The 21,175-nt window shown below is 48.5% G+C and overlaps 1 protein-coding gene across 1 annotated transcript in view; it reads right to left on the bottom strand.

Annotated features, from left to right (window-relative positions):
• The window catches only part of KANSL1L (KAT8 regulatory NSL complex subunit 1 like), a 3,005,708-nt gene that overhangs the window by 2,798,015 nt on the left and 186,518 nt on the right, over positions 1 to 21,175 (bottom strand). Inside the window, exon 3 of the mRNA XM_085647079.1 lies at positions 11,546 to 11,743. Within this exon, the coding sequence (XP_085503205.1) occupies positions 11,546 to 11,743 (198 nt within the window). The remainder of the gene's footprint in view (positions 1 to 11,545; positions 11,744 to 21,175) is intronic.

Raw genomic sequence — 21,175 nt, 5'->3', positions numbered from 1 at the left:
GTGAAGGGCTTTGTGCGCGTGGGTGAGGAGTCTGAACGTGATCCTCTTGCTGACTGGGAGCCAATGAAGCTTTTCCAGGTGTCTGGAGATGTGGTGGTGGCTTGGGACGTCCAGGATGAGGCGTGCAGCGGCGTTTTGGATTAGTTGGAGTTTCTTCTGTAGTTTGATCGTGGTGCCGGCGTAGAGGGTGTTGCCGTAGTCCAGGCGGCTGGTGACGAGGGCGTGGGTGACGGTCTTCCTTGTGTCGGTGAGGATCCAGTGGAAGATCTTGTGGAGCATGCCGATGTGACTGCGTTGACTTGTCTGGTGATGGAGAGGGAGGAGTCCAGGATGAAGCCCAGGTTGCAGGCGTGGTCGGTGGGTTGGGGAGTGCTGCCTAGGGCGGGGGGCCACCAGGAGTCGTCCCATGTGGTGGGAGTAGGGCCTAGGATGAGGACTTCCGTCTTGTCGGTGTTGAGTTTAAGCTGGCTGTCCGTCATCCAGTCCGCTACTTCCTTCATTCCTTCATGTAGTCTGGTTCTAGCAGAGGAAGGGTCGTTGGTGAGGGAGAGGATGAGTTGAGTGTCGTCTGCGTAGGAGATGAGGTTGAGTCCGTGTTTGCCAGGGGCGTCATGTAGATGTTGAAGAGGGTAGGGCTGAGGGAGGATCCTTGTGGGACGCCGCAGATGACCTTTGTCGCTGTTGATCTGAAGGGGGGGAGGCGGACTCTCTGAGTTCTTCCGGGATGATATCCACAAATGGATAACTGCTATGGAGAGGGCCTGTAAAGTTCAACAGGTCCCCCAGAAACAGTGGGCAGCAATCTTGTGGCTCTCCTTTTGTGATAAAGGTAGAGACAAGCTCCTCACTGTTAGAGAAGATGATGCTAATGATTATGAAGCCCTGAAGAGTGCTTTAATAGATGGGTTTGGCTTAACCACTGAACAGTACAGGCTGAAGTTCACAGAAAGCACAGACTCAGGATTAGACTGACTTTGTTGATTGTGCAACCAAGGCTCTAGAAGGTTGGCTGGTTGGTAGTAGAGTTACTGATTTTAAGGGATTGTATAATCTTATCATGAGAAAACAGATCCTTAATAATTGCCAAACCCAGTTGTTGCATCAGTACCTGGTGGACTCTGATCTGACCTCTCCCACAGAATTGGGAAAGAAGGCAGACAAATGGGTCAGAACCAGGATTAGGCAGAAAACCCAGCACCAAGGGGGAGACACCAAGAAGCAAGATCCTAAAGGCTCAGATAAAGGTGGGGATAAGTCAAAAGACCAGAAGTCTTCACAAGGGCCCCAAAAATCTGCAACTGGTGGGGATTCACAGTCTACAAAGCGAAAAGGCCAAAAGAAGCCCTGGTACAAATTCTGTAAACAGAAAGGGCACTGGACTTCTGATTGTACCAAGTCCAAAGACCTAACCACCACCACTCAAGCCCCTAAGGCAATTGTTGCCCCTAGTGCAGTCATTGGTGGAGGTGGTAGCCAGAATAAGGGTGTAGTAGGGTTGACCCTGGGTTCTGATGTGGACTCTGGCCTAGTCAGAGTACCAACACAGGCATTGCTAGTTTGTGAGGGAGACCTTGATATGTCCTTCCTAGTGAGCCCCAGTAATCTGGGCAAGTACAAACAGCAGCCTATAATAAATGGCAAACAGGCTTTGGCATTCAGGGACACAGGTTCTAGTGTCACCATGGTGGCAGAGGATCTAGTGGACCCTGCACATATCATCCTGGGTGAAATGTACCAGGTTACCAATGCAAGCAATATCAGGACCAACCATAGTCTAGCAGTTGTCAATTTCTCCTGGGGAGGGGTAACAGGCCTCAAAAAGGTAGTAGTCAGTGCAGACCTCCCTGTCGAATGTTTGTTGGGAAATGATCTGGAGACTTCAGCCTGGTCTGAAGTGGATTTATGGACTCATGCTGAGATTATGGGCATACCTGCAGAGGTGTTTGCTGTGACCAGGTCACAGGCCAAAATGCATAAAGCTGAACCAGCTCTGGATCCTGAAACTATGGACTAGATGCTACCCAAGAGGAGGAGCAGTAGGGTTAAGGCTGTGCCTTTCCCTCTGTCTCAGATCTCAGATTCCCCTCCTGGGGATGAGGGACTCCTATATTCTGAGGCTAGAGATCCTACCCCTGGAGCCACCAGGAGGTTGGTAATACCTCAGAGGTTTAGGGGGTTCCTCTTGACCCTAGCACATGACATCCCATTGGCAGGACACTTGAGCCAAAACAAGACATGGGACAGGCTTGTCCCTCATTTTCAGTGGCCACACATGTCTGAGGTCACAAAGGAGTTTTGTCGCTCCTGTGTCACTTGCCAAGCCAGTGGCAAGTCAGGTGGCACAACAAAGGCCCCCCTGATACAACTACCTGTGGTGGGGGTTCCCTTTGAAAGGGTAGCGATTGACATTGTTGGTCCCCTTGACCCTCCAACTGCATCTGGGCACAGATTTATACTGGTGGTAGTGGATCATGCCACCAGGTATCCAGAAGCTTTACCCCTCAGGACTACCACAGCCCCTGTGGTAGCAAGAGCCCTCATTGGAGTTTTCTCCAGAGTGGGTTTCCCTAAGGAGGTCATATCTGACAGAGGTACAAACTTTATGTCAGGATATTTAAAAGCAATGTGGAAGGAGTGTGGTGTCAATTATACATTCACTACTCCCTATCACTCAAAATGCAATGGGTTAGTTGAGAGATTCAACAAGACCCTAAAGGGAATGATTAAAGGCCTCCCAGAAAAGCTTAGGCGAAAATGGGACCTTTTACTACCCTGCCTTCTGTTTACATACCGGGAGGTTCCACAGAAGGGGGTTGGCTACCGCCCTTTTAAACTTCTGTTTGGGCACCCTGTCAGAGGACCCTTATGTCTGGTGAAGGAGGGATGGAAGTTACCTCTCAAACCTCCCAAACAGGATGTGATGGACTATGTACTTGGTCTCCACTCCCGGATGGCACAGTACATGAAGAAGGCAACTAAAACCCTTGAGGCAAGCCAAGAATTACAAAAAGCTTGGCATGACCAAAAGGCTGTCCTGACTGTTTATCAGCCAGGCCAGAAAGTGTAGGTGTTGGAGCCTGTGGCCCCAGCAGCTCTCCAGGAAAAATGGAGTGGCCCCCATACAATTGTTGTGAAAAAGGGAGAAGTCCCCTACTTGGTGGATTTTGGAAATCCCAGGAGCCCCCTTAGGGTACTCCATGTCAACAGATTAAAGCCATATGTGGACAGGGCTGACATGGGCTTGCTCATGGCAACTGATGAGGACCATGAGGAGGAGAGTGACCCTCTCCCTGACCTGCTCTCACAGAACCCTGATGATGGGTCAGTTGATGGTGTTGCTTTGGCAAGCAGCCTCACTGAACATCAGCAAACTGAATGCCGACAAGTTCTGCACCAGTTTAGACATATGATTAGCCTGACCCCAAGTCAGACTTCCTGGTGCCCCATGAGGTGGAACCTGGAGACAGTCTGCCAGTAAAGAGTAAAATCTACAGCCAACCTGACCATATCAGGGATTGTATCAGGACTGAAGTCCAGAAAATGTTGGAACTAGGTGTTATTGAGCCTTCAGATAGCCCTTGAGCTAGCCCAGTAGTCCTTGTACCTAAACCTCATACCCAGGGTGATAAGAAAGAAATGAGGTTCTGTGTTGACTACAGAGGCCTCAATGCAGTCACCAGGACTGATGCCTACCCAATACCAAGGGCAGATGACCTTATAGACACTTTGGCCTCAGCCAAGTATCTTAGTACATTTGACCTAACAGCTGGCTACTGGTAAATCAAGTTAGCTGATGATGCCAAGGCAAAAACAGCATTTTCAACCCCTGGTGGGCACTATCACTTTGTGGTAATGCCCTTTGGTTTGAAGAATGCACCTGCCGCTTTTCAGAGGTTGGTGAATAAAGTTCTGACTGGTATGGAAACCTATTGCTCAGCTTATCTTGATGATATTGCTGTCTTTAGTTCTACCTGGCAGGATCACCTGGTCCACCTCAGAAATGTTTTAGAGGCCCTGCAAAAAGCAGGCCTCACTATCAAGGCCACCAAGTGCCAGATAGGGCAGAGTCAGGTTGTGTACCTGGGCCACCTTGTAGGTGGAGGTCAGGTTCAACCATTGCAGAGCAAAATCCAAACCATAATGGAATGGGTAGCTCCAACAACCCAGACACAGGTTAGAGCCTTTTTAGGCCTGACTGGGTACTATAGGAGGTTTGTTAAGGGATATGGATCTATAGTGACCCCGTTAAATGATCTGACCTCTAAGAAAATGCCAAAAAAGGTTCAGTGGACAGCTAGCTGTCAAAAGGCATTTGATTACCTCAAGCAGGCAATGTGCACTGCCCCCATCTTGCAGAGTCCAGATTACAAAAAGAAGTTCATTGTTCAAACAGATGCTTCAGAGCTGGGTGTGGGAGCTGTACTGTCTCAACTTAATGATGAAGGTCAAGACCAGCCAGTAGCCACGATCTGTGGGTCCGTTTAGACAGGTTCCTATGCTCAACGTCGCTCTTACCCAAAGTACAAGACTCGGACTACCTAGGCAGAATAGTGTCGGATCATGACGCGCACACTGCGGTCCTCAGATGGAAACCACCTCACCCCCCTATCCCAACATGGAGGATGCCCCGGGAGTTCCTCACAGACCCGGTATTCCGCCAAACCCTTGAGGAGTATATGCAGGACCACTTTCGGCAGAATGACAACACGGCCACCACGAGATCGTTAGAGTGGGATGCATTTAAGGTGAGCTCCAGAGGACTGCATCCAGCAAGTGGTGGGGGTCAGGAGAGTGCTGGACAGAGCCCTGCAGAGGGCGGAGACCCAGCTTGCGGTAATCTCGAAGAGGGTGGATCAGGGAGGCGCCACGGCAGCGCAACTGTCGGAAGCCAAATCCTCTCACGCAGAAACGCTGCGAGACCTGCGCAAATACAATTTTCGGGCATACGCGGCGAGGACGCACCGAGAGGGGAATAGAGCGGGATCCCTCCTAGCTTGGCTAGCTAAACAAGACACGACACCACACCCTATAACAGAACTCATGGCCTCAGACGGGCAGCTCAAATACTCGCAGGCTGATATCCTGCACATCTTCCACGGATACTACGCGGCCTTATACCGGTCCCCGCGGGTCGGACCATCGGGGGACCTCGTCGGTTTCCTAGGCCGGTCGTCCCTGTCCAAGATTCCCCCCGCAGTCGGGAAGGAACTAGACAAAAAGATCAAACCAGTCGACGTGAAACAGGCGATTAAAGCCCTTACGCGCGAGAAGGCACCGGGTACGGACGGATTCCTGATCGAGTATTACCACACGTTCGCGACACAGTTAGCGCCGCGTCTGGCCTCCATATACGAGGAGGCGGCCGCCCGCAAAATGCTCCCAGACACGATGCGGACATCGATCTTGGTGACCTTCTTGAAGCCACACAGAGACCCCACGCTCCCGGCTTCCTACCGGCCGATAACGCTCCTGAACACCGACTGCAAGATCCTGGGGAAGGAAAATCTTAGCGGAGCGATACAGTCAAATCCTCCCAACATTGGTGCACCCGGACCAATGTGGGTTCGTTCCCCGGCGTAACACCTCACATAATTTGCGTCGCCTTTTTCATATTCAGGATCAAACGAAAGAACGATATCCTCGGGCGGCGTGTCTGATCCTGGACCTGGAGAAGGCGTTTGACACCCTGCTATGGCCTTACCTGTTCGAGGTCTTGCAATGCGTGGGTATCGGACCCGAGCTGCTGGCCTACACCCAGTTACTGTACGGGGGCCTCACCTCCAGAATGCGACTCGGCAAACTCATATCGGCTCCATTTTCGGTGACCCGCGGGACCAGGCAGGGATGCCCCCTTTCTCCTCTCCTCTTGCCCTGGCGATGAAGCCCCTGGCCATACGGTTGCATCGGGAGGGGGAGGCGTGGGGGATTCCCATTGCGGACGTCACCCATTGTGTGTCATTGTATGCGGACGATCTCCTGATATATGTCCGTGACATATCGGCCGACCTTACGTCAATCTGGACGACACTGCAGGAGTTCGGAGAGGCCTCGGGGCTTAAGGTCAATTGGGAGAAATCGTCCATTTTTCCTTTGGGTGCCCACGCAGGGCCCCTAGCGATAACACTGGGCGCTCAGACGTTGATGTGGGATGGGGCGGCCCCCAGATATTTAGGGGTGCGCCTATACCACTCCCCCAGAGACCTCTTCGAGGGAAATCACCGAAGGGCGCTGACTAGGCATCGAGTGGCGTTGCGCACATTGTACCTACCCACAACAGACGGAGGCCTGGGAGCACTGTCCTTCGAATCATACTTCCTCGCGGCACAGCTCCAGTGGCTGTCCCATTGGACGGCGGAACGGCACGTGGAGGAGTCGATCACTGAGAGAGGCAGACTGCCTCTACCTATGATCCGGCGAATGCTCCTGCCAGGTGCTAAACCGACGCGCACGCACCCGCTACAGGTCGCCATAGCCCGCAGATGCATGATGCGGATACACCGTATGTCCAGGGGCCAGCCACTATATTCCCCCCTACTCCCCCTGGTGGGTTTCCCCCAGCGGAGCGGGTACTACACTGCGAGGGCCCTCCAAGTATGGACGGACCACAACATCACAGAGGTGGAGGCGTTGTTCCAGGAGGGGCAATTGAGGACATACGCACAGCTGGTGGAGTGGTATGACCTCCCCTAGGGACAATTCTTGAGACACAGGCAAATACTGGAAAGTAGTAGCCACTTTTGGAACCTACGTGATGGGGAACCCCCGACGCATCTGGTGTTGCACACAGTGCTGCGAATGGGAGCAGGCAGTCACCTAATTACCTGGCATTATAAAGCGATCCGGGAGCTGGCGGACGTCTCCCTGGACAAACTCCGGGAAACGTGGGAAGACGATGCAGGCCGAGTATTCAATGACGCAGAGTGGCACAAAGCTCTGGAATTCCCAAAAAAGGTGTCCAGGAATGCGCGATTCAAAAATATTCAATTCAATATCTTACACCGAGCGTATCTCACTCCGGACAAGCTCCACCGGTTTTACCCCGATACGCGATTCGAATGCCCCCGCTGTCTACTGGTAGACGCCGACTTCAAGCATATGTTTTGGGCCTGTCCATCCATACAACGTTTCTGGGCCGGGGTGCACCAGGCCGTTCGATCTACAACCGAAATCCCGACTGCCTCCACCTGGGAGGAATGTGCGCTGGGGATATCCCCGAGGAAGAAAACCGCGAAGGTACAATGGAAGTTCATGTCATTGGCCATTCTCCTCGCGAAGAGAAACATTGCGATGCATTGGAGGGCCCCAGCGGGGCCGTCGGGTCCGGCATGGGCGGGTGCATTGCTTAAATGGGGGGCGGCAGAGGAAGAGCTGCTGAGGGAGGAGGAGGCGAAGGGCGCCCGCAAACATCCTATATCTATGGAGTGGGCACAGCTCCTCATTCTTTTTAAGCAAAAGTAAGCAACGGGAGACACTCAGGACACGTCACAACCCACCCCCGCGCTTCTTCTGCCTCCCCCGATCTCCCCGGACCAGTAGAGGACGTGGGCGGCTTAATAGGCAGGTAGCACACCAAGATGCGAAGGGCGAGTGCGGACCTCGTCTCCTGCAGCGTGTCGAACGGTGGACCCGCCCCCCACCCCCTAGTTAGCCCCAGAGCGCGCCACACGCACTTGCCATCAGTCCATACACAATCCACCACGGGAAATTCCTATTCGTCAGCCCCCTCCCTCCTTACCCCCCCCCTTCATGATTCACTCCCTGCTTCCCCCTTCTTCCCAGTTTCAGGCTCCCCCCCCACCCTAGGCCTCTTCCCAAGCCACCCCGAAGGTGGCAGTCGCTTCCGGTGGCAGTTCACACGCCGTTGTCCTAGTTGCATGACCTGACGGTTAGATTGGGAGAGAAGGGAACGCTGCATAGACAAAGTTGAGGAGACAGAGCTGACCCCGAACGAGATGGGAAATGTAGGCACTACTACGATGATATGTACAGGGGTCTGTCAGAACACACCTGTGGGAGACATGTCTTTCGGGTCATAACAGGAGGATTCAGTGGCTAATGGACTACAGTACCCACCCACTACAGGCTAAGCAAAGGTTCATGATGATGTGCTAAAATGATTAACTTTTATACCTGTGAAAGTTCAATGTGGTAAAATACATGCAAAACCCTAATAAAAACAAATTTCAATTTAAAAAAAGACCAGCCAGTAGCTTTCATAAGCAGAAGGCTGACCCCTAGAGAGAAACGTTGGTCAGCTAAAGAGAGGGAGGCCTTTGCTGTGGTGTGGGCACTGAAGAAGCTGAGACCATACTTGTTTGGCACTCACTTCATAGTTCAGACTGACCACAAGCCCCTCCTATGGCTCAAACAGATGAAAGGTGAAAATCCTAAACTGCTCAGGTGGTCCATTTCCCTACAGGGGATGGACTATACAGTGGAACATAGACCTGGGACCCAACATGCCAACGCAGATGGACTCTCAAGGTATTTCCACTTAGAACATGAAGACTCAACTGGTCAAGGTTAGTTTAATATCCCTGCGTTTGGGGGGGGGGGTTGTGTAGGAGAGTAGGATCTGCACTTATGTTGCCCCCACTTTTTTTCTGATGTATACACTGGTTTCTGGCTATAGTCTGGCTGGGTCCCTGTTAATCAGGGCCCCAGTCTCTCTGTTCTCTCTAAACGACTTGGTGTGCATATTAGATGCACTAGTGATTGGATACTGTGGTACCTTATGAGCCCCTAGTATATGGTACCTTAGGTACCTAGGGCATAGGTACTTCACAGGCCTACCAGGGGCTGAAGTATGTATTATGCCACCCCTGGGAAGCAGACTCAATCTGACACCACAGGTCTGCTACTGCAACCTGTGTGAGGTAATGTTAGCACTCCTCACTGAGATATAGGTTTCTATATCTCACCATACACACACACATAAACCTATCAGCCACCCCTATGGCAGGCCCTATCTATCCAGAGGGCAGGGTGCTTGGTTTACAATGTGAGGGGGTGCCTCTGCATGAGCAGGGCCCCTCTGCAGCTACCAGAGTCTATTCTCTATGGCTGTTTGTGGATTCGGTTAAACCATATACTCTTAAGTGCTTTAAAATGCTAACTTTGGAATGACTGCATCAAAACATGTCGTGTTTGGTGTCAAACAACTTGGAATCATACCCCCACATCAGTCCATGATGTGGGAGCATGATCCCACCCTTCTAGAGGGGACGACATGTAAAACGACAGAAATCTGAAAGAGCCCTGGCATCACAAAATGGATGCCACCAGCACAGAGACTGGGCTGCCCTCCTGCTGCTGACTGAAACTCGCAGTGGAGGAAGCCCAACAAAAGGCATCCTGTCACAGGGAGGTGTCACCACCTTCCAGACAGGATTTAGTGTATTGGGGCTGGGTGGGGGCACTCCTAGAGTGCTTTGAAGTCCTGCACTGGGGGAGCAGTAGGCTCCTCTGTGCATATGCCAGCTCAAACCGTTTCAGGGGCTACCTGTCCCTGCTCTCGCGCGAAACTGGACAAAGGGAAGTGGGTGTAACCACCCCCTGCCCTGATCCTCCCAGAGGAGTGGTCATAGAGCTAGTCCCTCCCCTATCTTCAGTATAAGATAGGAAACCTTGCCATTGCAAAGTAGATAACCCTGGTCAATGCTCTACAAAGATGAATCCTGGCCTTTCGACGTTCCACTACCTTTGGAAGACAGAAGAATCTCCCTTGGAGTCAAGGAGTGACTCCCCTGCTTGGCAGGCACCAAAAACCTTAATCAACGGTCGCAAACTTTCCCGCTCCCGCCGGACTTCGAAGTCCCTGCAGCCCCGGAAGTGGATTTCCTGACTTTGACGGCCATTGCGAGTCCCCAGCAGAGCTGTGGCGAGTGGACCCCGCGAGTGACGAGGAACAGCAATACCCGGGGACCGTCCACTATTGTCGAGTGCAACCCCTTCACGACGTTCTACGAACTTGTGCATTGGATCATTTGTGGCCCAAGCCTCCAGCAGGTTTTGCAGCGAAAATCAGAGGCCTACCCCGTCCAGAGTGACCGTGGGCTCCTGTGAAGCATTTCCTGAAGAGGCGTCTTCGCGATCCCTTGCCCGTAGGCTTGTGGGTCCCCCGAAGACTTTCTTATTGACTCAAAGGGCTCCCCTGGTTGCTCCAGGCCTGCCCTCACTCACCCTCGCTGGGTGAGTCCCTCAGACCTTGCTGGTCTGCACCATTGACTTTCTTCACTCTACGCGAGACTTGCAGTTGCCAAGGCTTGTTGGCTCCAATCCGGTTACCGACACCGCAGTCAGCTGCAGACGTCGTGGGACACTCAAAATCCAGCTGCTGGTCATCGTTGACCTCTACTGAACCTCGTGAGCGAAGAGTCAAGACACCATCGACGACCTCAAATCACCCGACATCTGTGCTCATCCATCTTCCTGGCCACCGGTCACTGGCAAGTGACTTTGAACACTGTCCCTTCAATTTTATGGTCATCTGCATCTCAAATCCACCCTTGGATTCCACCGTTGGGCGTGCACGCATCGCCTCTACGTTGTCGCATCGCAGTAAAGATGCCATTTTCTCACATCGCACCGGATCGTCGCAATACATCGAGGCACCATCTTGTCGCATCGGAACCGGAGCATAGGAAGAATCGACGCATCACCTTCTCTGCGATCCTTTTGTTTGTTTTGCGTTATGCACCCCAGGTACTTTGTGAGTAAAGTGTCGCATTTCATCATCTACAAGTTTATTTTTGCAACAACCTTTCTAAAGACGTTCTACTGAGTTTTTTTATGTTGGATTTTTGTAGTTTTGGTCTTGTTTAGTTTAGAGAAAGATATTTTATTTTTCTAAACTGGTGTGGTGTCCATTTGTGGTGTTTTCACTGTGTTACTGTGAGTGTTGGTACAAATACTTTACACATTGTCTTTGGGATGAGCCTGTTTGCTCGTGCCAAGCTACCAAGGGGATGAGCAGGGGTTATCTAAAGTGTGTATCCCCTTACCCTGACTAGAAGCAAGGGTCCCTATTTGGTCAAAGGTACTTACCTCTGCCAACTAGAGACCTACACCACCAATTTGGAGTTGATGGCAAAATGCTAATGTTTTACGATCGGATTTCGGTTCCAAAACATTAATACATAAATTAAGCAATCGGCATTTAGAAGGGAGGACCTTTACACGGCCCTTCCAAATACCGATTCAGAATTTTGTCTGAAACCCAAATTACGATAGATAATGCAGTACTGAGTCACAGTTTGGGTTTTGTACCTTCCAAAAATACATTTTGTGGCCGCAAAGGCTCAAATTTGACCTTTGTGACCGTAAAACAAAAGAGCATCACAGCTGGCACTATTAGTGGCAGTATCATGAAAGACATCAAAGATTGAATTTGCATTCAGTCTGTACCCTGTTGCTTGCGTGAACAGATTTCAGACAGCAAAGTGAAGAAGTTAGTATTGCTTGGAAAACACTTAATTACACGGTACGCCCTCAATTCGGCGACAAGGCTTGGTTTAATCAGACAAGGGTCTGAATTAAGCTTTACCTGCTTTTCTATGTTCCGCAACAAGAGAGTAGGGCTGCTTGGAGACATTTCAAAATCGTTTGATGGCGAACAATCTGCTGCCTCTCGGGATGGCCGAAATTTCCCAGCTGTGTTCAATATGGTCGCTGGATCCGGCCGATGCGTCGACTGCTTCAGCAAGTCTTTTGCTAGAGGAAATTCTTCCAAGATCACGGTTCTCTAAGAAACAAGCAATTAAAAGCAGCCTGTTACAAATCAAAATAAGGGTCAAGTTACGATGGAACAAAACTGCTAGGTCCCTACCAATTGAACGAGAAAAACTCCTTAGTCTAGGAGGAATTATGCGAAAGTGGAAAGGTACACTTTCAAGGTCAAACAAAGAAGCAGCAACGACCAAGTATTTGTACTTTCTACGTGGTGCATTGTGACATGAAACTCATCATAAAACTGCTGTATTATTCTAGGTAAAGGCCAAAACCCAAACTGTGGCGGTGGGTAGTTTATCTGCTCCCTGGACGAGACATCACGTGCAGCAAAAAGTGCCAGTGGGAAAGGTCATCAACAGGAAGAAGCCTGGCATTAGCATACAAATACACAGGGCTGTGATGCAAGAAATGTAATTGACAAAAAGGTTCCCAGATCGACAAGGATTTGTTTTGCATACAGACATTCAGCTATATCATTGAATTACCATTATGATGAGCTAGTTGTACTACCTTTAATTTTTTTGCTGCCCACTGATGTGACAATGTCTATCAGCATCCAACTATTTCAGATACGGAATGAAAAAAGAAACAATTTTTGTACAAAGGAGAGAGAATGGAAATTACACCAACTTCAAGCATACACACTATTTTGCTTCTCCTGCCCTCTCAGACCAGCCTGCATAAAAGCCCTGGTTCAAATGTTGTCCCTTAGGGGCTAATTACGATGGCAGTTAACCTGCCACCGGCAGCCTGACGTCGGCGGGTTCATCGGCATCCTGCAGCCATTTTCCACCCGCCAGATTGTGATGGCGGGTGGTGTGCTGGCGGATGGAAAGCGTGACTGCCATGGGTCCGACAGAAGCAATCTTTCCGATTGCCTGTCGGACCAACACGCATCGTCAAAATTGTGGCGTGTCTTGCAGGCACCGTCCGCCACATTAAGATGCTGGATCCCCGCCAGCCTTGATGGACTTTCTGGGCCCGTTGATCTCACAGCACCTATTAAATACTGAGACCCTGGAATGTGGCTTTTCACTGGGTGCTGTAAATACCCTAAATTCCAATTACTGCTTGCCGGAATGAGGATTAACAAGCTGCATCAGTGTTTTGCATAGTTTCGGACTATTTCACATCAGTTAGAACATAGAAAAAAGAGCTCTGCTTTTCAACAAGTTAATTCAAGGTTTCTAATCAACTCCAGTGAAAAGGACATTTACCATTATAGCCTTATAGGCCACTGCCAATGGCTATACCGGTTCTTAATTGTCCTGAACCTGAAAGAGTGAGTGTGTGAGTGAGTACTTTCTTGTATAGCGCATGGCTACCCTAGAGCATCCCAGCGCTGTAAGACCAGAGAACGTTAAAAGATATTATTGAAACAAAAATGTCTTTAGTCGCTTCCTGAAAGCCAGATGATTAGATTCATGCCTGATGTTGTCGGGGAGTTTATTCCATCCTTTGGCCACTTGGACAGAAAGCAGGCGGCCGCCCATCCGGGCCAACTTCACCCTGGGAACTACAAGCAGATTTCGTTGGTTGGATCTATGAGATCTAACCGATTGATGGCGACGAAACAGGGAGTCCAGAATGGACGGGCCAACATTGTGGCTGGACTTATGTGCCAAACACATAGCCTTGAACACAATCCTTTCCTGAATTGGTAGCCAATGAAGCAACCGAATTGAGGCCTTCGCTGAACATCGTTTGGGGACTTTCATAAGCAAGCGAGCTGCACAATTCTGCACAGATTGCAGAGTTTTTATGGTAGCTGCTAGTGCCCCCATATAAATAACATTTGCATAGTCCAGTCGCGAAAGAATCAACGACTGACCCAATACCCGTCTGGCTTCAAATGGAAGAAGATCTAGGACTTTTTTTAGAACTCGCATCAATCCATAGCAGGTCGCGGCCACCTTCTTAGCCTGATGTTGGAAATTCAGGGCGGAGTCCAGCCAGACCCCCAAGCTTTTTATTTTGGTCTTGGGCACCGGAGGAGGTCCCAGACAATGCGGCCACCAGGGGTCCAGGTTAATTGGGGCTTTATAGCCCAGCAGCATAATGTCCGTTTTGGCCCCATTTAGCTTTAAAAAAGACGAGGTCATCCATTCAAGGACTTTGGTGAGACACGGGGTCAGATTGTTGATCCCCTGATGTAAGGCATCGTCCCTCACCAAAGAAACAACCAGCTGCGTGTCATCGGCGTAGGTGATAAGCTGGATTCCCCAGGGAAGCACCACCTCAGCCAAAGGTCTCATGTAAATGTTAAACAACGTGGGGCTGAGTGATGATCCCTGGGGAACGCCGTGACTCAGTTGCAGCTGGCTCAATGACACCTCATCCTCAAAAACGGAGAAGCATCTGTCCGATAGAAAGGAATGGAGCCATTTAAGGGCCAATCCAGAGACCCCTGCAAGACGTAGCCGATGCAGCAGGAGAGAGTGGTTTACAGTGTCGAAGGCTGCCCTGAGGTCCAATAGGACCACCGCAGCGCAGCCTCCCGAATCCACAATACCCCTAGTCGCCTCCACCACCGCCACCAGAGCTGTTTCTGTTCCTTGCTTGGCTCTGAATCCAGTCTGGGTTGAATGTAATGAGCCCGTAGACTCAACAAATGAAGAGAGGGCCTGATTAATGTGTTTTTCAGCTATTTTGCTGAGACTCGGAAGCAGCGAAATAGGTCTGTAGTTAGCCAGATCTTCCGGGTCCAGATTAGGTTTTTTTAACAGGGCCCGGACCTTTGCCTTCTTTCAGTTGGGGGGTACTACTCCTGAGGCCAGAGACGCGTTGATGACCTGCGTTATCACCGGGCATACTGTTTCCGAAACCTGCTTAAGAACCGTCGGAGGAGCAACATCCTGAGGAGAGCCCGATTTTAAGTTGTTAAGGAGCCTTTCAACAATAGCAAGACCTAACAGCGGAAAGGCTGTGAGATCTCCAAATAAGTTAGGGGCTCCCCCCTCCGACCTTTCATTACCACTCTCCATTTCGTCTGGAGTATATGGAGTTGTCACAAAGCTAGAGTAGATGTTGGACACTTTGGACGCGAAGAAAACGGCTAGGTCCTTGCAATGTTTCTGAGGGTCCGGAGCAGGATTGGTAGCCCTAGGAGAAGCAACCAGAGATTGAAAGATTTTAAAAATCTCTCTGGAGGCATTGGCTGCTTCCGAGATTTTACCCTGGTAATATGCTGCTTGCGTGGATTTCAATAATTTTTTGAATGATCTGAGGGATGCTTTATATTCAGTTTTTGCAACAGGTGCAAAGTCCTTTCTCCACTTCCTTTCTGCTCGTTTGCACAGTTGTTTATGTTCCTTAAGTTTTCCAGAGTACCACGGTTGTTTATTATGACCCTCCCGATGCCGCATCTCTTTTTTTGGGAGGGTGGCATCTAAGGTGTAATTAAGCCAGTTGTCAAAGGCTTCATTAGCAACCACTGGATCCTCATGGGGAATAGGCGGACACCTCTTCAGGGCTGCCTCCCAGTCCCTGACCGGTAATCTAGACCAAACTTGGCCAACTTTCTTTGAAAGGGTAACCCTATGATTCGGTATTTCTGGAGACCACACAAAGGAGAGTAGGGCGTGGTCTGACCAGGGAACAAAGTAGGGCTGATCACACACAATGTTCGCAAGGTTAGTAAAACAATGATCTAGTGGATGCCCGGGCTACATGAGTGGAGCTTGTCACAATTTGTTCCAAGTGTACTACTCCCAAGGTATCGAGCAGACATTGCGATGCAGCTGCATCGACTTCATCAAGATGAATGTTGAGGTCGCCCAAGATGGAGAAATTGGGGGCACTGCTAATGGAGAGAGAGATCTTATCTAGAAGGTTATTACAGAAGTCACGGTAATCACCCGGGGGTCTATACACCAAAATCCCTGAAAAAGTACACGTGGGCGAAAAGGATATGGAGAAGCCAAGACTCTCACATTCTGTAAGTGGACTCTCAGAGGTTCTACATCTAAAGATGTTCTTTTAGATAATTGCCACACCTCCTCCCCGCCCTATTAGACGATCCTGTCTGATGATCGAATAATTGGACGGGAGCGCCTGGACTATATCCGGGTCGGATGACTCGGTCAGCCAAGTCTCAGTTAAAAAGAGTACCTCTGGGCCTCGTTCCTCTAGGATCAAATGGATCTCCATGGCGTGCCTCGGGAGAGATCTGCAGTTTAACAGGGCGAATGTAAAACGGGTAATATTAGCTCTCACTAGCTTTAAAGGCTTGCAATGGGAACAGAAGGATATTACGTCCTCTGGTAAGGTCTCTATCGGACAAATGGACCTCACATCACCTCTAAGAGCCCTTAGCAGATCACCACTGTAACTGAGGGTATTAGGAGGTGGGGATTCCATTAATATGGCCCTGAGCCCCGTCCTAGTCCTGCCTGGCACGGACGGGCACAGACGGGCTTTCCTTCGGCGCTCTAAGGCGCGTCTGCAAACGCGTACGCTAGCGCGTAGATTGACCGTTTCAATTTATGCGCTTTCTCGCGTCGTGTCCAGCCCTACCTCCCAGCAACTAGCGCGGCAACCTCGTCCTCCCCAAGATGGCCGCTGTAGTGGATCGGCCCCTCTAGGTCCCGGTAAACAGAGTGCCCAACTCGGCTCGAGGAAACTAAGAGGTCCCCGAAGGGTGCGGCACTAGGTGGGTGTATTCAGTCACTCATACAAACGTCAGGTGCAAATAAGCAGGTAAAATATTTATTTTTTAAAAGTACAGGCAAAACAATTTAAAATGTGTTAAAATAGCTGACTAGCTCCCGGCTTCCGCCTCAGGAGCAAGAGAACGTCCCTAGGCGTTACCAACCGGTATACTCTGAGGCAAAAGGGCTATAAAGCTATTAGAACATTCCACTCACTGAGGGTAGAATGTTCTGAATTAAAAAGGGAGAACAGAAAGACAAACATTGGAATGTTGGAGCAGAAGGATTATACCAGCCATTACAAGCCCGAAGTAACTATATTGTCTTAGATGGAGCTCCCAACATTCCAAAGTTCTTTTTTCAATAAAAAAATTGGAATGGTGACAATGGAGTAGCAGCAGCCTAAATAAAATTGCATAGGTCTCCTGCTCTTGATATTACAATGCTCTAATCCGCAGCCTCTCCAGAATATCAGGTTTAGGCAGAGACTGTGCAGCAGAGCACACAGCGAACTTCTCCCTACCCTGACTCCTGTTGTTCACAGTGTCAGTGGAGCCTCGGAAGGAGAGAGGTGGTAATTCTGCTCAGCTTCCAAACCCCCCACGGCTCTGCTAAATGATGACAGTTTGGAGAGAGCCCAAGGAGAAAAGGCTGAATGTTGCTCAATTTCACAGCTTTCTGTGTGTGCGTGCGCTGGGAACATCCAGGCACACAAAGCAAAAGTTGTGAAAGGCTCTGAAGCCTCGGAGGCGCCAGGGGTTGTAAATCCCTGCGTCTCCTAGGAGGCTTTTTTTCCAATCACAACATTCTACTCTCATAGGGCAGAATGTTCTAATAGCCTTATAGTCAGTAGTAGTTGGGTATACTGGCCATTAAAGGTCTCCCCTTGCCCCTCGTGACCTCTTTTCCCCTCCCCATCTTACCCTCTGGCATTTCGCCAACTGCAGCTCTGTTTAATTAGGAGCTACAGTGAATGAAAGCGGTGAAATGGCCGTCGCCTAAAAAACGAGCCACAAAGTCTACATACCCTTTTAATGGCCGGAATAGCCCTGCTACGGCGGCTATAATAGATATTTACACCTAGGTGTAGATAAAGATGTCTCCACCCCCTTGAATGATAGGGAAGGGTCTCCTACAACAGAATTTATGAAATGTAAAGTACCAGTAACTGTAGGTGATCACCCTATGGGAAAGTATAAGGAAAGTATCAGGAAATTAAATAACGTTTATTACTTAAAAAACAGATTTAAAAATATTTTAATACATAATATAAATATAGAATATTTTTTTTTATAGTAACCTGGAACTAATAAAATAAAATCTTACAGCATAATAACTCAGCAAACACAATGAGATGATGGACGGAGCGCTGAAACGTTTCAGACACTCACCCCCGGTCACAGATCTGGATTGAATCCATCAGCGTTCTTTACCTCACTTCGCCACCTCAGTTCAGACCCAGCTATAAGCAAATCAGTCTTGACACTGTGCCTCATTGGAACAGTCCAGCCCGAACTGCCAAGCCAGGTCTTTCCTGAACCGGAAACAAGCATCAAGCAACAATAATGATAGATCCAACCCAGATCTGTGACTGGGGGTGAGTGTCTGAAAAGCTTCAGCGCTCCGTCCATCATCTCCTTGTGTTTGCTTAGTTCACCCTAATTTGATAGGGTATGCCCAGACGTGGGTCCCTTGCTCACTTTGCCACTTGATTCAAGCTAGCCTGGCTGATATGGGGTGTTACTCTGAAACTGGTCCCAGGATGCTTGTTTCCGGTTCAGGAAAGACCTGGCTTGGCAGTTTGGGCTGGACTGTTACCATGAGGCACAGGGTCAAAACTGATTTGCATATAGCTGGGTCTGAACTGAGGTGGCGAAGTGAGCTAAAGAATGATGATGGATCCAACCCAGATCTGTGGCTGGGGTGAGTATCTGAAAAGTCTCAGCTCTCCCTCCATAATCTCCTTGTGTTAGCATATTAACTCATCCATTTAAATGTGTATTAAATAAAATAATTTAAAAATATTATTTTATTTATACATACTAATTGTAAACAAGGATAAAAAAAAATGCACCCTAAATAGATTTCTTTTTTTTTTTTTAGGAAACTTGATTTAATATTCTGTATTTAAATTTTATAAATACTTTTTAACTTTTAAAACACATGAAAAAATTTAATTTAAAAAAAATATTTTTAGTATATGTAAAAATGATCACCCATACATAATTATAATATATATCCATATATAATGTAAATGACAAATTAACCTGATTAATTTAACATTAGTGCCTGTATTATTTTAATTCCCTACCTCCACTGTTTTTTTATTTTGGAAGTGTGCTGCAGTGCCAGTATTTTACCATGTGTAGCGCTTGATTTAAGGTGGAAGGCTGGGTGAGAGTACATTTAAGCCTATTTAGACACTTCCAGGGCTGTATTAACTTTAGAAATCTTATTTGTGGACTGCAATGGTCTTATTCTTGGGTGTGTCTTGTATCAGCACGTCCCTCCCATAAGCCTCTTAAGTTTCCATTAACCTCACCAATGTTTGAGTAAATTTCCCCCATTTTCCCACAACTTCCCCAGGTTTATTCCACATTAACTACAGAGTAGTATACTTAATTGTATGGTGATCTCCCCCACTGCATAGCTGCCAAGGTTTCAGATTGCTATGTGTTACAATTTCATACTTTTAGAGTAATTATGAGTGACATTTCAATGACTATGAGTGACACTTTCTCACGAGTAAAAACAAGTAATGAAGATGAGGGAAAATTAAACATTGGAAATTACACCCATTTGAGCAATGAGAAATTCTAAGAAGATCTTACAACTGCTGGAAAGCACCAGAAATGGAAGGGCACTTACTTACTGCCCTTGTAAACTGATGGTACAGTTGAAAAATGTATAACCACGTATAACCATGATATAGACTGGCAAACAGTGACTGCAATCAATGCAGCAGAGCTGTAACTTTACTTACAGTACAGGCTGAATGATGACACACGGTGCTCCTCTAAAACAAAACATAGAAAGCAATGAAATTAAAGTTATTCATTCATGTAAGGATTATACCCAAAATTGTATAATATAATGCATACTAGGACGTGTCTTTTATTTTGCAATCCAATAAATTTAGTATTATTGGAAAATGCTTGCCCGACATATTGGCTAAAGGTGACTAAGTCCATTATGTAAAAGTATACATGATAATGTGTCCAAATATAAACTGATTCGTGCCTAAGGAGATCGGTGCTATTCTCATCTTTGCTGCTCTACTCTCTGGCTCTTCCCTGACTCTTCTCCTCTTCCACAGTTTGTCTCTTTTCAGTTGTCACTGTTTTGGTTACCATGTGTCTCGTTCTCCTCACTTGTCCTCTATATGTCATGTGTCTGTATCTCCCCTGCCCCATGTCTCATCCTCATTCCAGCTCAGTGTTTCATTTCCCTTGCTCTATTTCGTCTCCCAAGTCTTACCCTTTCCCCTCCCAGCTTCCCCTTTCCTCTCTCTGATACCTCTGCAACCTTCATCGCACTCTCCTGCCTTACTGTACAATGTTTGTCTTCCTATCTTGATCAGTCCCTCCTTCCCCATCTCTCTTTGTCTTTTGGCATCTTTATGATGCCGGTCGGTTGGACCATTGGCCGCTATTGCGGCGGTCAGGAGACCGCCGACAAGCATGCGGACTGTCCAACCACTGTATTTCGATGTGACTGTCGGGCTGGCAGTCGGAAACACAGCATGTTGCGGCCATAGAAAAGGGCTGCAGCACATGCCAATGCTGTGCAGCACCTCCTGCACGTCAGTGTACTGTGTACCATGCACCATTTTATGCATTGCACACGGTGCACAGAGGTGAGTGGGGGCACTGCATGTGCCCCCAGGGCACACTCCAGTGGTCCACGACGAATTAGGGGACTTTTTGGGGCTCCCATATCCCTTTCCAACAACCTTTTCAAGGCGAGATTCCCACCATGAAAAGGCTTCGGAAAGGGATAATGTAATTAGGGCTCCCTCTTTTCCATTTTTATTGATTTTTACAGATACATACAGACAGAAAACATGTATTTTTGTGTCAGTATTTATTTTTAAATGTGGATAAAAATGGAAATTGGGTTGCTTTTTGGGTAATTCTAAATTTTGTCTGCCGTGATTGCCAAGCCAGTAGCTGTATGGGTTGATAGGAAAGGAGGTTAAAAAAGGGGATTTTAGTATAGAGGCTTTAATAACAGTAGATATACACAAGACTGATACTGTTTTCATATAAGTGCATTGATTTAACTTCAGTGGGTGTTCACAGCACTGAAACCTGGCAGGCATTCAAGCATGAGTGCATATTTATCTGTTAAATAAATGTGGAAATATACTAATTTCAGCTTCGTTTTTTCACAAAGAGCAAAATAAATATAGATAAATGCAGATAAAATTAGCAAAAAATAAATATGGATAAATACAGACGAAAATGTCAAAAAAATTGATTCCATAAAACCGGGAGCCCTAATTGTAATCCAGACAGCGGTGCCTGCCTCTGCACTGCCTCCGTTAATGGAAGCTGCTCCGACTGCCACTCTGTCAGGATCTATAATCCTGGCGGAGCCGGAGGTCTTGCGTCCGACAGCTTAGTGTCCGACCACCAGTATCAGAATATGGCAGGTGGACTGAAGGGCTGTCGGACCGATACCGAAGGCCTGTCAGTGATCGGACCGTCACCAACGGCATGTTGGTGGTCCGACCGCCACCAACGACCTGCCGGCGGTCCGACCACCACCGATGGCCTTCTGGCGGTCCAACCGCT

This window comes from Triturus cristatus, chromosome 3_2, assembly GCF_964204655.1.
Source record: "Triturus cristatus chromosome 3_2, aTriCri1.1, whole genome shotgun sequence".
In the NCBI taxonomy this organism is placed as follows: domain Eukaryota; kingdom Metazoa; phylum Chordata; class Amphibia; order Caudata; family Salamandridae; genus Triturus; species Triturus cristatus.
The sequence above is the reverse complement of the archived record's forward strand: the minus strand, read 5'-3'. Positions and strand labels throughout refer to the sequence as shown.